This window comes from Melopsittacus undulatus, chromosome 2, assembly GCF_012275295.1.
Source record: "Melopsittacus undulatus isolate bMelUnd1 chromosome 2, bMelUnd1.mat.Z, whole genome shotgun sequence".
In the NCBI taxonomy this organism is placed as follows: Eukaryota; Metazoa; Chordata; class Aves; order Psittaciformes; family Psittaculidae; genus Melopsittacus; species Melopsittacus undulatus.
Genome location: NC_047528.1, coordinates 29,977,342 through 29,993,555, shown reverse-complemented (window position 1 = coordinate 29,993,555; position 16,214 = coordinate 29,977,342). Strand labels below are relative to the sequence as shown.

The 16,214-nt window shown below is 40.7% G+C and overlaps 1 protein-coding gene across 1 annotated transcript in view; it reads right to left on the bottom strand.

The window, feature by feature from the left end:
- ENOX1 (ecto-NOX disulfide-thiol exchanger 1) overlaps positions 1-16,214 on the bottom strand; it is a 364,764-nt gene that overhangs the window by 134,048 nt on the left and 214,502 nt on the right. The window contains exons 4-5 of the mRNA XM_034074319.1: positions 4,360-4,494; positions 3,382-3,519 (exon numbers count right to left, since the gene is read on the bottom strand). Of these exons, the coding sequence (XP_033930210.1) occupies positions 3,382-3,519; positions 4,360-4,369 (148 nt within the window). The 5' untranslated portion in view covers positions 4,370-4,494. The remainder of the gene's footprint in view (positions 1-3,381; positions 3,520-4,359; positions 4,495-16,214) is intronic.

Here is a 16,214-nt window from a genome sequence, read left to right as displayed (position 1 = left end):
AGTGCAGATATCATCTAAACTGGTATTAAAAGGTTAGCAGTGCTTAAAATTGATTAGTTACCAAGACCAGACAGCCTACACCTCAGGCTGTGAGAAGAGCATTGGCCAGATGTTGCAGAAGCTTTAGCTGTCATTTTAACAAACTCTCAGGCTAGGCAAGAGCTTCACAGATTGCAAAGTGGGGAGCATAACTGTTACAAGGCAGGCATCCCAGCATGTTACACAGCAGCAAAGTTAACAACAGTTGGCAAAAAAAAACCCACCAAAAACCTTTAAAAAGACTTAATAGATCATATGGGCTCCATACCTGCAAGAATGAAAACACAGTTTAGGAAATAGGAACTGGTTAGTTTTGTGAAGGAAAAACTGTGAATGGATAAATCCTTTGGAAACTGAAAGGTCAGAGAACTAAGAGATATGTCAGGATATAGATGAATACCATACACCAAATTTCAAACTATGGCAGGTTATGTAAAGATATCCAGGAAAGATCACACTCTCTCCAAGATTAATCTAAACTACTTACTGCTTTCCTACCTGTCATCAAGGCAGGAAAGAAAGACTAAAATAAGTTTTTAAAGACAGACATGAAGTTAGCATTGGGACATAGATGTGCCATTTTCATCTCTGAGAAATGTCACAGATGACAGTAACAAAAGTAATACGTGACTGCTGACAAAGATGAGTTCATTACTAAGATTAACAGCAGAAAAAATGAAAGAAAGTCAGAAAGGGCTAAGGACTAGGTATTTGGTCAGACATCGTGATGCAAACACTCACTGAATGCAGACACAATAAATATATTATAGCAAAGAAGTCTGTCTTTTCATGGTAAGTTGTGGTTTTGCCACTATGGATTTGCCATGAAGAAAATGTGTCAAAAACCTATAAATCATGAGGAAATATAATGATGTGTCAAAGCACCTATTTACTTTGAAAATACTAGAGTCTCAAACAAAGGAAAGCAAAAAGAAAGAAGTTCTGCACCCACAGAGAAATCAGATAGCACTTCAGCAATTAATATTTATTACTTATGGCACCTTTCATACATAGAAAATGCTGAACAAATACAAACTGACTTGTACAACACTCCTACAATACGTGATACACATACTTATGGAAATTACAGTAGGGAGCTGGCAATGAAATAAATTCCTGGAGATCATCCCTTATGGGGAAAAGCACTGCACATGAGATGAGGCTGCCATGTAGGGATTGCATAGCACACCTGAGGACACGATTTACATGGAAAACGGAGAGACAGAGGAGGAGAGAAAGCCAAAAAGGTGGGTAAACCTCCAAGGGATATGCAGTCAAGATGCTTTTAAATGAAAGCAGCAGAAGCTGATTTTGACTGATGTGGCTATTTTCAGGTTTGGAGGTAATCGCATTCAGGTTGAGTGAAACATCTGCAGGCAGAGGCCCACCAGAAAAAGGAAAAAGCTTTCTTACCACCAGCATTTACAACCATAAAACATCCTGATCTGGAAAGGACCCACAAAAATCATGAAGTCCAAATCTAACTCCACACAGGACAACCTAAAAGTTAAACCACATATCAAAGAGCACTGTCCAAAAGATTCTTGAACACCAACACACAATGACCTAATGCCTGGCTACCCTCACACTGAAGAACTTTTTCTTAATAACCAATCTGAACATCCTCTGTCAAAGGATTAGCTATTCCTTCACATTGTATCATTGAACATCAAAGAGAAGAGATCAGCACTGCTCTTTCCACACACTCCCATGAGGAAGTTGTAGACAGCAATGTCTCCTCTCAGCCTCCTTTTCTCAGCTTTTCTCCGCTGCACCTCTTAAGCTTCGTTCTCTAGTCCTTTCACCACCACTGCTGTCTCCTTTTGAGCTTCCCATAAATCAGAAACACCAGACCCCTTTCTGCTGGGCTGCACTCCAGCCTCTTATACCCCCAGTTCACATGTACATCCAGGAACATACCAGAATTTGGCATTTGTCCTATTTAAACATTATATGGTTGGTGACTGCCCACTGCTCTACTTTATTCAGATCTCTACAGTAGACCTCTCTACCCTCAAGGTAACCAACTGCTCCTCCTAATTTGGTATCATCAGCAAACTTAGTGTGAACTCAACTCCTGCATCCAGGTAATTGATAAAAATACTGAACAGAACTGGCTCCTGATGAGTGGGTGGCTTTACTTGTGTCTTTTAATCACGAGCGTGGGGTTAAAACCAGAGACTAAGAATCAGTTCACAGCCTCCACCAGCTAAACTCTCTGTTTGAGATGGATTCATTATAAATGAGCTTTCTTGCAGCTTAGTTTACCCGCCTGTAAAACAGGTTATTCAGAGCCAGACCATCAGCTGTGATCTGGCACAGCTCCACTCAGTTCCCAGTGTCAGAAGGGGACATATTTGGCCAAAATTAAGTGTCACACTTCCCTGGTGAGGAAGGCAGAGTGATTTACATCATGGCCTGCCTCACTGCATCCATGACTACATGGACAGGCACAGATGAGACAGGATGCTGCTCTGATCCATGTGTTGCACAGCTCTTCTTAAGCTGAAATGGCAATGCAGCTTCCAGAGGAGATCTGTCATAGGCTTGGCATGTGGTTTGTGTCTGTAGGGCACCCACCCATATAAAAGTAGTTTTTTCTTTACCTCACAGGAGGAATGAAGATTTATTAATCCCAACTTACAGGGCCTCTGATGTTGGCCTCTGATGTTGACAACAACATCTGATAAGTCCAGGCTTGTCTGTGAAACACTGCTGGTTTCAAAATGTTCTTTTTATTGTTGTTAGAATAACCAATCCCCTGTAACACTCTCCCCAGCTACATTTGGGAAGTGAAATAACAAAATCAAACAAAAGCAACCTCTTCAAATTCAATTTATGGAGTCAGGCAGAAAGTAAATAAGCACACACCTGACAAGAAAACTCTACCTCACTAATATCAACCGAGCATACAAATTGAACAGGCTTTGTGGTTTTCTGCCCAATTAACATAAATTCAAAATCTTTCTCCAGTCAAGAGTTCCCAGCCCAGGGTATTCCTTGGCAGAACCTCAAGACATCCTGCTTGAACAGAGAAACAGAAACAAACGCTTCCCTTACGTGACCTGCCTTCTGATCTTGACCCAGCATAAGGATCAATGGTTTAGTTGTTTAATTTCCCCGAGGAGTTTTGGCTTTTCCACAAGGTTAAAATATAATATGGATTATATACCTACTATAGTAAGAGACTAATACATGGTATGCAATATTAATCACAGGCGATGTTTTAAGAATATAAAAATATAATAATCTCAGAAATCATTCCTTATGTTTTTAAAAGGACTCAAAGAATTTATAGGTGGTACAAGAAATCTATTTAAAAAAGAAAATTTTGTGACTTACCTGTCACGAGCTGCTGTCCAGCTAGTCCAACTGGAACCATCCCTAGGTTATTCATAGCTGTAGCCCAAGCTGTCGGATCAGTGACTGACATGTTAAGTTGTGTGGTATCTATAGCTATACTTCCCAAACCATCAGCTGCTGCAAGAAAAGAAGCACACTGTAAGTAGAAAAGTCAACATGCCAGGATCTTTAACCAAAACCTTAAGTGAAAATGAAATATCAGAAGCACTGCTTATTTTGGATTAGTTTCTTAATTATGATTCACCTTTTAGACCACTAATAATAGTGCTTGCTATTATATAGCAAAACATAAAGACGTTGGAAACATTCAAAAGATATAAAATGAAACAAGAGTGATTTGGGCTGGTTATATGGAAAACTTTTACACCATGAGGACAGTAAAGTAGTGGAACAGGCTGTGCAGTTGCCACCTCTGGCAGCTTCCTAGACTCAACTTGATAAAGCTGTAAGCAATTGGGTTGGCCCTATGGCTGGCCTTGCTTTGAGCAGGAGGTTGGACTAGAGAGCTTCTAATGCCCTTCCCAATCTGAATGAATTGCCCTGAAACCCTCTGATATGATCTAATTGTATATAATCTGTGACAACTTGCCAGAAACCTGTCAGGATAATCCAAGAAAAGAGTTTCCCCTGGTTACACCATTTTCCTAAAGGTATGTTGTTTTATAAAAGACTTAAGAATACATTAGCCCTTAACTAAAAAGAGGTCAAACCTATTTACTTTGGGAAATATCAAGGTGTTTTGTCTAAAACCAAAAGAGAATTATGAATATGGCATGGATGTCCCTGGGTTGTGCAAGGAAGAGTGGGCTGGATAGCTAAGAAATGGTATTTTTCCAACACCGAATCCCCACACTCAAGGTGTGATCACACATTTTTGTTTCACCCCTCCCCACTCACAGCTGAAATCAGCTCTTTACAGCTATTTTCTTGTGACCTTTGAAGACCTGAGATATTTACCGGCAGCCATTGCTTTTCCCCAGTTCCTTTTGCTCCTGTTAGACTTCTTCAGCTAGGAATAATTAACTACTGTATTAGCAGCATCTTGACATGGGATATCACTGAACACAGGGCCCACAAACAGCTCATTAGGCTCTGAAAGAGAAAAGATGAAATGAACTATCAAGTATTGCAGTCAGAGTATAGTTGCAAAAAAGTAGACCACTTTCAGAATCATAAAATCATAGAATGGTTTGAGTTGGAAGAAAGCTTAAGGATCACCTAGTTTCATGTATCATATGAAACTCCCCTCTGCCCACTTAAAGCACCCCTTGTCCTGTCACTACTAAATGCTCTTGTAAAAAGTCCCTCTCCAGATCTCTTGTAGGCTCTTTTTAGTTACTGGAAGCTGCTCTAAGGTATCCCCAGAGCCTTCTCTTCACCAGGCTGAACAAGCTCAACTCAGCCTATTTCCGTAGGAGAGGTTCTCCAGTCCTTTGATCATCTTTGTGCCCTTCTCTGGACTCATACCAGCAGGTCCACATCCTTATGTTGGGGATGAAACAGAGCTGAATGTAACACTGCAGGTGGGATCTCATGAGAGCAAAGGGGGAGAATCCCTCCCTTGACCCTCTGGTCACACTCCTTTGGATGCAGTCCAGGATATGTTTGGCTTTTGGGACCATGTTGTGCTTTTCTTGTCAAGCAACACTGCCGCTGCCCACTCCCTCTGGACTGACTGCCCCAGCCTCCTTGTATGCATTCAGTGCTCTACTTTGCTGCTGAACAAAGAGTGCCATGTATGAACCTGTCTGACTGCTGAAAAGCCCTTCACAAATTAGGTCTTATCAGTAGCTACACAGCCTCCTAGTCTTGAAGGCCTCAGCTGAAAGAATATATTAAGGGATGAATATGTTTTGTTTTGGTTTTTTTTTTCACTGTTCATAATTAACTGACGTTGCAAGTTTCAAGGAGATAGTTTCCTATTCTGAGATAAACAGAGAAAAAATAATACACTGCAATGACTTACAGAACGGAGCCTGCAGGGACATGGAAAAGTAAGAAAACCTAACAAAGGTAAGGAAGATGCCTGCTCCTTAAGTAACACTGTATCTTTGGCTCACAAAAGTTAGTTAGCTCAAAGCAAAGGTGGAGTATTTGCTTCTAGCAAAAGCACATTGCTGTCATCAATTATCTGTCAAACTATGAACTGCACATAACAGTAACTTCTTGCTGTTACTGTTGTTTGTGAAGCTAACAACATCAGCACATCACTGGTCAGAAAGGAGGCTGAATGACTGAACAGGCAAGGGGCATGAGCAAAAGCTGTGAGCTCTCAGAACTCATAACAGAGGGAGAAAACACTGCAGTGAAGATGACCACAAATACATGCCCATGTTATTATTTGTGCGCTAGTTATATGTCACTGGGGGTGAAGGTGGTCTGCAATATTTTTTGGTTCTGTTTGGTGCTAGTGGCCAACAACTGACCGCATGCTTACAAGTACAGGGAAGGTCCTTAAGGCTGTGCAGGAGCACCTCAGTGACTGGTTCAGCCCTAAGATATTTGTGATGTCTTTAATAAAGTACTTGAAAGACTTTAAGAGGTTGCCAACATGCAAGCCCTAAGAATTTGTCTTTAGAAAAGACACAATTAACATGATTGTGCTATATTTTAGCTTAGTGCCTCCTACACTCTTCTTTTTTTCATGTGATGTGCATAAAGTACAAGCCAGAAAGTTTTATATTATAATTCCCTGACATTGTACAGATCACTTCATAGGAACACAACCACATCAATAGCTGTGAAAATGAGGGAAGAGTCAGGATCAGACACTGCTGTACATTTTTTAGTATGCTGCAATTTTCAAATAACCAGTATGCTAGGTTAAAAAGCATTTTGTTCAAATCTACAGTGGGAGTATTTAAAAGTCAGTATTTATCAACTCTTAACACTGAATTTGCAATTCCAATTCTTATTTGATCTCCACTATTCATTATAAATAACATAATTTTATCATAAAATTAGCTTTTAAATAACTTTTATAAACACCAAACAAACATTGAACTAAAGTCCTCTACAGGGACTGTGACTAACATAAGGCAAGCCACCCAAGATTTATGTCAAGTTTTTAAAAACTAGGTGTCTCCTGTTCAGCTCCTTAAACTTGCACTTAGCTCTTTCCACTCAGGCTATAAACTTCTGACCACAAACATCTATTTCAAGGTTAGAGCTGGCTGAATTACTCCTTGTCAGTAAGTTATTTCTCACACAGTACAGCCCCCCTCGCTCTTTATGAACCATTCCCAAATCAATCTTGATTTACACATATATGCTGAATAGCCCAGATGAGAGTGGTTCACTTCTACCCATGACCAACAGCATTGATGCCTTGATGTAGAAAGGTGTGTCTGAAAGCCAAGAGTGATGAAATGCCTCTTCGTACCTTTCTGTGTGCTACTTGCTTGTCTGCATAATGCATCACCCTGACTGCTGGGGAGGAAGGAGGTGCTGCCCTGTGGTTTTGGGGTAAAGGCATCTCAGAAAGACCTGGATTATTGAAATAAGGTCTAGAAATGGGTCTCAGACTCTCTCTGCCAATCCCTCTGTCCCCCTGTTTTACTGCCTTGTGAAGTGTGCCTTAGGTGACAAGGTCTGCTGCCAAACTCTACACTGTTTTTCCTCCAAACCCACAGTGCAGTTGTATGAGCTGTGCCAGAAATGGAAACTGCTCCATAAAGAATCAGACACTGAGTCAGACAAATGCACCTCAGCCTATTGGGAATTAACAGGTGGCTTTTTTTGTGTTTGCCTTCTACCGGGTCATCCACATCACACTTTAATGACTACTTGTGGCTAATTCATTGAAGTATATCAAAGTCCTTGCAGGGGAGGAAGAACATAACACCATGAGTATGAAATAAAGCTCAATCAGAGGGTTAATTGGTGAAACTCCTGCTGTTCTATGCCACCAGGTCTGCCCAATACACCATGAAAGTCTTTGCTTGAAATATAATCTGACAGTCCATGCTGGCTTTGTGCACTTTTGCCTTCTCTCTGGCCATCAAGTCTACTGTTTTACCATCAGAACCTGGATGCAATGCAGGCTGGACCAGGGGATAAAAACACAAAAGAGCATGTGAGGAGCCTAAAGTGGAATTAGTTATATCTAACCTAGAACTGCCGCAGGCCATCTTGTCAGTGGAAGAGAGCTGAGCAGCAAGCATAAATGCACCTATGAACACGGAATAATTTGCAGTAAGCTGTAGGCAGAACTAATGGTACAGCCTGTAGAAACCAGTTCTCCTAAAAAGAAAAATACTAATTGCAAACATTGCTTCTACTGACAACTTGCTGGTTACATTAGTACAGAACAACATAATACAGTTAAAGTAATCTCACAGGCATTTCACACCTGATTTAAACTCAAACATTAGCTTTTGTTTAAAAACTTTTGAAAATTCAGATGGGGGAGGTTTCATTAATGCTTAAGGTAAAATCAGCTTTGGGCAAATTTCAGCAATTCTCTGTGTAGCACAGACATCACTATTATACCCTTCATGACTCTGGAAACAAAACAAGCCAGTGAAACAAATAAATTCACTCCCTAGGTTGTATGAAAAGCAAAGTGCTGAGTTTGATGAGAAATACATCTACTAGCAAAGATTCTTGCTTTCTTAAAAATAAAGAAATTACTGTGATACTGGTTAAACAGGCAAGAAAGTGTAAGTTTATGCAGAGATCCTGTGTGTCCTGAGCAGACATTAATCAACACCATTTCACTGACATCACACCTTTAGAAAGCATTCCTGATTTATTAGGTACTCCTCCAGGCATTAATGACCTGAAGATAGATGTAAAAGAAATCTGTGTTTATAAACACTTGTGCATGGTAGCAGCTTTGCTCCAGGGGAGTAACTTCAGAAGCAAATAAAGCCATAAGCCTGACTTACAGGAGAAAATGTGTAAAGTCTTCTGGGTACTGCAATTCCTGGAAGTCTGGGGGAAGCTGGGATGTTAATACAAACTTCCTTATTTGAGAGTTTCTGATTAACAAAATTTCAATGCCAAACATTTTGCAAAACAATTCCATGTAACACTTTTAGTGGTCTCTCTTTTTGCAGACATAATGCAAGTACCAGCCCTCGAATGGCAGATTGTGGGAGACATTTAGACTTTCCTCAGACAGGTTGTCAGAAAGATAAAGCACTCTCAAGTCCATACCAATGAGCACTTCTCAGTCAGCAGTCACAGCAGATTGTACTTAGTACACATATTTTACACCAGGCAATTAAATGCAGTTACCCAAATGACTTCAGAAGTTGGTTATATATTGTGCATCAATTATCACAGGCAATGAATGCCATGAGACAAAGAAATTAACACAACATAAAACTAATTCAATAACATAGCAGATTGCTAAGTTAAAATACTACCCTTTAGATATCCATAATACCACAGACAATGAATTATGACATGGAATGAAACTGATTAAATGAACCACTGTAACGAGCCTCTGTGGAGAGCCCCGATCAGCAGCCAGCCCCACAATGCAAAGAGGAGGTTCTCCACACAACTTTGACACTGACCTGCTGGGTGACCTTCAGCCATTTCGCCTTTTTGTCTAATTTTAGTGACCACTAAATCCTTCAAGAAAAAGACTGATACCACCAATCTTATAAAACCAGGGCCAAGAAGGCAAATGGCATCCTAGGGTGCATTAGAAAGGGTGTGGTTAGTAGGGCAAGAGAGGTTCTCCTCCCCCTCTACTCTGCCTTGGTGAGGCCGCATCTGGAATATTGCGTCCAGTTCTGGGCCCCTCAGTTCAAGAAGGACAGGGAATTGCTTGAAAGAGTCCAGCGCAGAGCCACAAAGATGATGAAGGGAGTGGAACACCTCCCTTATGAGGAGAGGCTGAGGGAGCTGGGTCTCTTTAGCTTGGAGGAGACTGAGGGGTGACCTCATCAGTGTTTACAAATATGTAAAGGGTGGGTGTCAGGATGATGGAGCTAGGCTTTCTTCAGTGATATCCAGTGACAGGACAAGGGGCAATGGGTGTAAACTGGAGCATAGGAGGTTCCATGTTAACATCAGGAAGAACTTCTTTACTGTGAGAGTGACAGAGCACTGGAACAGGTTGCCCAGGGAGGTTGTGGAGTCTCCTACGTTGGAGATATTCAAGGCCTGCCTGGACAAGTTCCTGTGTGATGTACTCTAGGTTACCCTGCTCTTGCAGGGGGTTGGACTAGATGATCTTTCAAGGTCCCTTCCAACCCTTGGGATTCTGGGATCCTGTGACTACAAGTTGCAAAGTCATTAAATGTTGACTGTTCTTGAGACAATGCAGATGGGAAGGAGCGATGTGGTATCTTTTGAACTGTAACATCTAGGTGAGTTTTCTAGTCCTTAAAAGCATGGCATGTGCAAAGTGTCATTGTGCTCTGTGATTCATAAGGCACCGGTCATTAGGTTGGTCATACTCCAACTGACCTGCCAAAGTACAGGTCATTTATGAGGGTAGCTCCAGCTGTCTCCTACAATATATCAAGCATTTTGTACTAGTTCTTCCCAGTGTCCTACAGACAGGACTCCCAGTAAAGAAGAGAAAAAAGAAAGGATAGATAAGGACTTGCTGTCAGTCACTATCCACTTCTTCTGACCGTCTTAGATAAAGAAGAGAACTGGGAGTAGCTTCAATGAACATGATACTTCTGTGCCATACCCATTCTACACATGAGAAAAATAGAACATCTCCAATGTGACTCTGAAGATGGCTTTTATTAATTATATTGCATTCGCAGTATGTCGTCATTTCAAGAAGAGGCATTGTCCCATATCTTTGCATGACCAGTGGTATGTTAACACCTAGAAAAACTCACCTAAATTCTGAAATTCCAAAGACATTGAAGGAAAACGGACATTTCTCCCAACAATTTGCAAAATGGCATTTACTAATTAAATTAAAAAAGAATTATGAGGCACCAGACCATTCTTTTTAGAGTTACTTATTTTCTGTGATGGGATCTTAACTTAGGTACCTAATGCATGTTTCTGCCCTCTACAGCTCTGCTGAATAGAGGCCAGATGCTTTCCAAGGCCTCAGAGGAGTCACCTTGTTTACCTGGTTTTGTCTGTCACATGTTCCTTTTACAAGAGGCCTTTGAAAGCAAATATTGACTCTGCAGCAACTGGCACAGTCCTTAAGAAAACACCTGCATTAGGCAGAAGCTAGTGAATATACGCAGGGTCCTACTCTTTGAGCCTCTGGGTATGTGTACACTTACATTATCTTCTGATTTTTTGTGTTATGAATGAATTATAACACCTTGGCTCACTCAAGATTATGCCATTAAAAAACTGTTTTCTTATAAACTCATAAAACATATGCTGCAGCATTAAGAGATTTCACTTTTCATTGTGTACACTGAATATGTAGGTTTTTGCATAGTCGCAAAGTACCCTTTCCACCAATTTTCACTGAAAAACATTTGATGCATAAATCATGGCCATACTGACAGGACTAAGACAACTTTGAGAAGAATCACAATATATTTACAGTTCTCCCCTAAATTTAACAAAACCAATTTACACAAAACACATTTTCTGGAGGAACTGCTCATTTGAGATGCTGCATTACTTAAATCTTCTGCCCCAGCACTTCTTGAAGATAACACACGGTACACACAAAGGCCAAATTTCCCTTGGAAAGCAGAACACTGGAAGATTTCCACAATGAGAAAAAAATAAAACAAAGGTCTTCAAGATAAACAGGTGCTCTCTTACGATGCTCCTTGAAAGGTCACCTGCTCATATTTCATGCTAAATCCCAAACCTTACTGGCATCTCAGAGCAAACACTTAACAGGTTACAAATGAGCTTTTTCTTTTGTGTGTACTTTAGCAGCCGCAGTCTGAATATGCTGAAGCCTATAAATAACAGAATCTGGAGGCACATTAAGGAAAGCATTATAGAAGCCCAGCTTAGTTATTGAAAAAGCATATGCAGTTCCAAAATCATCTGGAAGGGGAAAAAGAATGAAAAAAACACTTTTTCGGCTAGCAATGCAGCACAGCCTTGATAAAAACAGGTCTGATTATTCCTTGAATACAAAACGTTGTGAATTGATGATTTCATCTCTGTTATTCACTCTGCCAAGATGGCTTGTAATTGTGAATCATTTGCTTCCCATTTAAGAGGACAGTGGATTGCTGACTGAATTAGTCTAATCCTTCCTTTAAGTTTCTGCATTCCAAGAATTTATATTTAACAACAAAAAATTGCTTCTGAAATCTTTTCATTGCTTACAGCAGCATTTTTATGATAGGCCTTTTAACACACTGCTTTCTACTAAAGGCCATCAACAACTTTAGATACAGGACATCCTCCCACACCAACGTATTCCAGACAACAGAGAAAGCACCCAAAGCAAGTCTTGAGCAAATACACTTCAACAACTTCACTTGAAGGCTGAATACTTAAATGAGATGTGCTGGAATGCTTTCTTAGTGTTATAACATATCAGTCATTATAAGTTTTCTACACATGCTATTGCTATTCAGTTGGGCGTGAGAAAAACCTATAAAAATGTACCACACTAAACAAATACCTTCTCCCACTCTACCATCCAGTGTCCTTACCTCATGTTTACTAGAGTTACTTCAAGCAGATGCAATATAAAGGGTTGTTTGGTTGTTGTTTTTTTTTAAGGAAAAAAAAGAGACCAAAGCAAGCTGGGACACACTTCCAGAAAGAGCATTTCAGTTTCTTGGCTAACCTAAAGTGAAATCACTCCCATGCCACCTCGTGTAAGAATGAACATAGTGATGGGAAAGCCCTGTCTGTGGCAGAGCCCTGGGGACAGCTTCATACAGTCCATAAGAAGCAGGTGAGCCTTGTTATCGAATTTCTAAATGAACAAAGGCTGCTCTCTTCTAGCCCCAGAAGACCAGGAGACAGTTAAGTATCATGTGGTAGCATTATATACGGAAAATCTATTTTAAGTAATTTTTTAGAAGTTTCTAAAATGTATTCATTATCATTTTTCTTCTCCTTCAAAGCCTGTATAATTGAACTCCTGGAGTTAATGCAGCCTGTCTTTTTAGGCAGAGATTCATGGGGGAAAAAGAATCCTTGTCAATCAAACTATTTTCATATTTTTAAAACATGCTTTTATCATTGGACCAAACTGTGACAAGAGGTGACATTTAAGTGTCCTTGGTTAAGTGCCTGGGTGATCTGCAGAGCCCTGTTTTGCGGAGTGCAGAAGTGATCTGAAATCATATTGATCAAAATTTTATGCAAGACCATCAAGTATTCTCTCAGTGACAGCTGCTAAGTGAAATTCTAGAAAAAGAGGTTTAGGCTTGTTCTGTTTGTTGTAATGAAAGGTTTCTGGTGATAAATTCTGCTTAAGAGAAAAACTCGCTATCTCTTCTATCAACTTACATCTGTCCTTACTCCGAAAACTGCCATCCCCTCTTAGCACATCACACTCAGGATCTTTTCTTCAGCTACAAGCTCTAAATTAGTAGTGTGCTTCCTGGTCTCATTTATCTTGTATTACTTGTATTCCTCTTAGTATATCTCCTATTCTTCTCCATTTACTTCCCAATACTTTTCCTTGCTTTTCTTTGCTTGTTTGCTTTTGTTTTTTTTAATTTTCATCCATTGACTCCACACTTCCCTTTACAATGGAGGCACAATTCTTGCCTTAATCTACCACGGGCCATTCCCTAATCCAAATATCTCATCACAGCCAAGACAGTATTGCTTGTGCTGGGAGGAAGGGGTTTATTTCACCTAACTTCAGCCAATGCAGATATTTATGCCTGAGCTTTCCTGCTGCCCTCATTGCAAATGGAGAGGACCAGATACTTCTGACAGCCTGTTTCAAACACCTACATGTACTAGGCAATGAAACACACCTTGGAGGTACATATCTCACTTCTCTGACTAGAATTCTACACAGCAGTTTTGGATATGGGCATCTGTTTTGTCAGACACCCATGGGATGACATGAGCTGGGCTGAGCAAATTGTGCCTTGGGAATGCAACCACCACTCAGCAACCTGCATGCTGTATGAATCCCAACGAGACACTCAGTCTGAGGGACTCGGCTCCCACTCCTGTCCTTTGCCTGCCTGATAACTCCAGCACAGCAAACCTCAGGAGAACAGAAATCATGAGTCAGTTTGCAGTAGCTCATAAGAATGTCCCCAAATATAGATACATATGGATATTTAGAGAGATAATTTGCCTTCTGTTTTTTTTTTTTTCCCTGCCTGTCCTCAGTGAATATACCAACATATGACTATTAGTGTTTGACAACGGGAGCTCCCACTCAAACACATTTCCTACAACTGTGATGCCCTGCGTCTTTCTGGTCTCTAGAGAGATAATTCATCCCGGACCTTTTCTTCCTACTTCCAAATAAATCCCATCTCCTCAGCTCCTCTTCTTTACCACTTAACTTCCTTGCTCCTTGTAGCTTCCACTTTAAAGATCGGTGTAGATCACACATCCCTCTCAACTACCATAGTCCCCTATTTCTGCTCATCAGCCTAGTCCAAGATGATACTGCTTCTCTTTATCCTTTTATGCCATGCTTGGGGGCAGTATCTTATTTTGATTAAGTGAAGATAGCTACAGGAAATTTCTCTCTGTCCTTTCTCTTTTCCCAGATTGCTTCCTGTGGGAAAATAAGGGGAACAAAGATGATTTCCCACAACCCACGGGATGGAGCAGAGTTTCTGTACTCTCTGTGCTCCGTCATACCCACCAGCTTTCAGCAGAGGTTGAACTAAATTGCTAAACAGAGACAGGAATCTTATCTGTTTTCTGAACAGTTATGTATGGGATCACAGAGTTACTGCAGGACTGCAAACTTAGGAACTTCACATACTCTGTGGGTGTGATCTCCTTCACAGGACACTTGGACACCTTCTTTTCCACTGAGGGAGAAGCAAGCCATATTTAACACAAGGTCAGATAAGGAGAATACCAGTTACTGTGCATCAGCTATATGTTGCAGAGGCAACAAAAATGATTTTGAGGTTTCTCCCTCATAACTATCTGCCAGGGAGTCAGGGCAGAGGAGGCTTGAGGTGGACATAAGGGTAAGTATAGTAAGCCCTTAATCCCTCCAGGTGGGCCTGCTGTACCTTTACCCAGACAACAAGCCTCCCCTTTCCCTTTCCCTGCAATGCCTTTTGTACCTGCATTTGCTTTCTTCAATTTAAACTGCACTTCTTCAGGGCAGGAAATCACATAGATTTTCCCTCAGGCAGGGCTAAAACCTACTAGAGACCTGGCACTTTTTGTGCTGTAATTGGACTGATGCTGGCTTTAGCCAGGAGCCCCCAGGGCAGGGATGTCAACGAGACAGAGATGTTCTGAGGTCCAGGGACAAGGCCACCCTCCTGCCAGGCTTCTGCATAGCACCTTGTGTAGCCAGGCTTTTGTGCCTTTTGAGACTCTTAAGATGCTACTGTGATGTAAAACTCAGAACACTGATGAAGACAGCATCCTCCTCTACTCATGCAGGCCCTTCCCCCTTTCACGTAGTTAATAATCATTTCACCCACCATTTTACGAAGTGTTGCATGTTTGTTTGTCTTGTCTTATTTGAATTATAAGCTCTTGAGGGCAGAGAATTTGCCTTTATCTATGTTGGTGAAGTACAATGTCAATTTACTGCACTATATAAGTATTTTCTAATAACAAGGGCAATAACAAGAATAATGTATTTACTTTACTGTAATATAGTATTCCCAGGCTTCAAGATACAATCAGAAACAACCCAAAGTCAACAACAAGACCAGAAAAATTTGCAGAACCTTTAAATGTGAACCAGAAGCCATGAAGCCACTATGTGAAACACTGGTAAATTAGTTACTTATGTCCATAAAACAGCAATTGTTACAGCAGTAAAAATCCTTGCAAATTGGCCCTCTGGAAAATATAAAGCAGAATGTAACCAGTGTAAACCAGCAGAGCACTGCTTCACATGTGTATTATAAGGGTCACAAATGGCCTTCTAGTTACTTTTTAAACAAATGCAATGTTAATACTTTCTCACTGTAACATTATGAATAAAGCATTTGGCCTGTAGCTATGAACATGGTAACTGATGGCTTTTGACTTGTTTATATTTTCATCCAGCAAACTTCTGTACCATGCTCTCCTGGGGCACTAGGGCATAGCAAGTTCTCCAAGCTTCCCCCAAGGTAGCCTGATGGCCACCACTCAATACCCTCCCTACAGCAGCACAGAGCTCTTCTGGCACACAGGAGGAAGAGCAGGCTTTCAGGGTCAGTGTCCATACCTCTTTGGCGCCATCTCTGCTCATGTTGTTAATGGTTTCTTTGCTCTTTTAAGCTCCAAGGTATCAAATTAATCAAAATAATTGTGACGATGCAAGGGATTAAGTTTAAAGGAATATGAACTGCCCGTGTTCATCCAGGTGATACTACAGTAGGTGCAATGGAGATACATGTAAAGAACAAAGCCCTGTTCCTTGAATTTACAATCCGAATAGAAAATACTTTGTGAGACTGGTGTATTTCTGTCTAAAATATATGGCTTAATTTAGGAATGCCTGGGTGACACTAGTGGTCAGGTTAAATGACCTCTATGTACTTTCTTGCCTGAAGCTCAGAGCAACAGCAAGTGGAGCAGTTTGAATGGGTCCCATTTATTATTCTTTTAATTGCCTGCTAGTATTTCTTTCAGTAGGGAAGACTAATAGACCCTTTCTATCTCCAAATGTCTTCCAAACTATCAAAAATCACAGTCCAGCCAAAACAAATAAGGAGTCCTCAGTTCTCTGGAAATGCAAAAGCAGATGGACAGGGATTCAGGAGATTTCTGATTCTCAT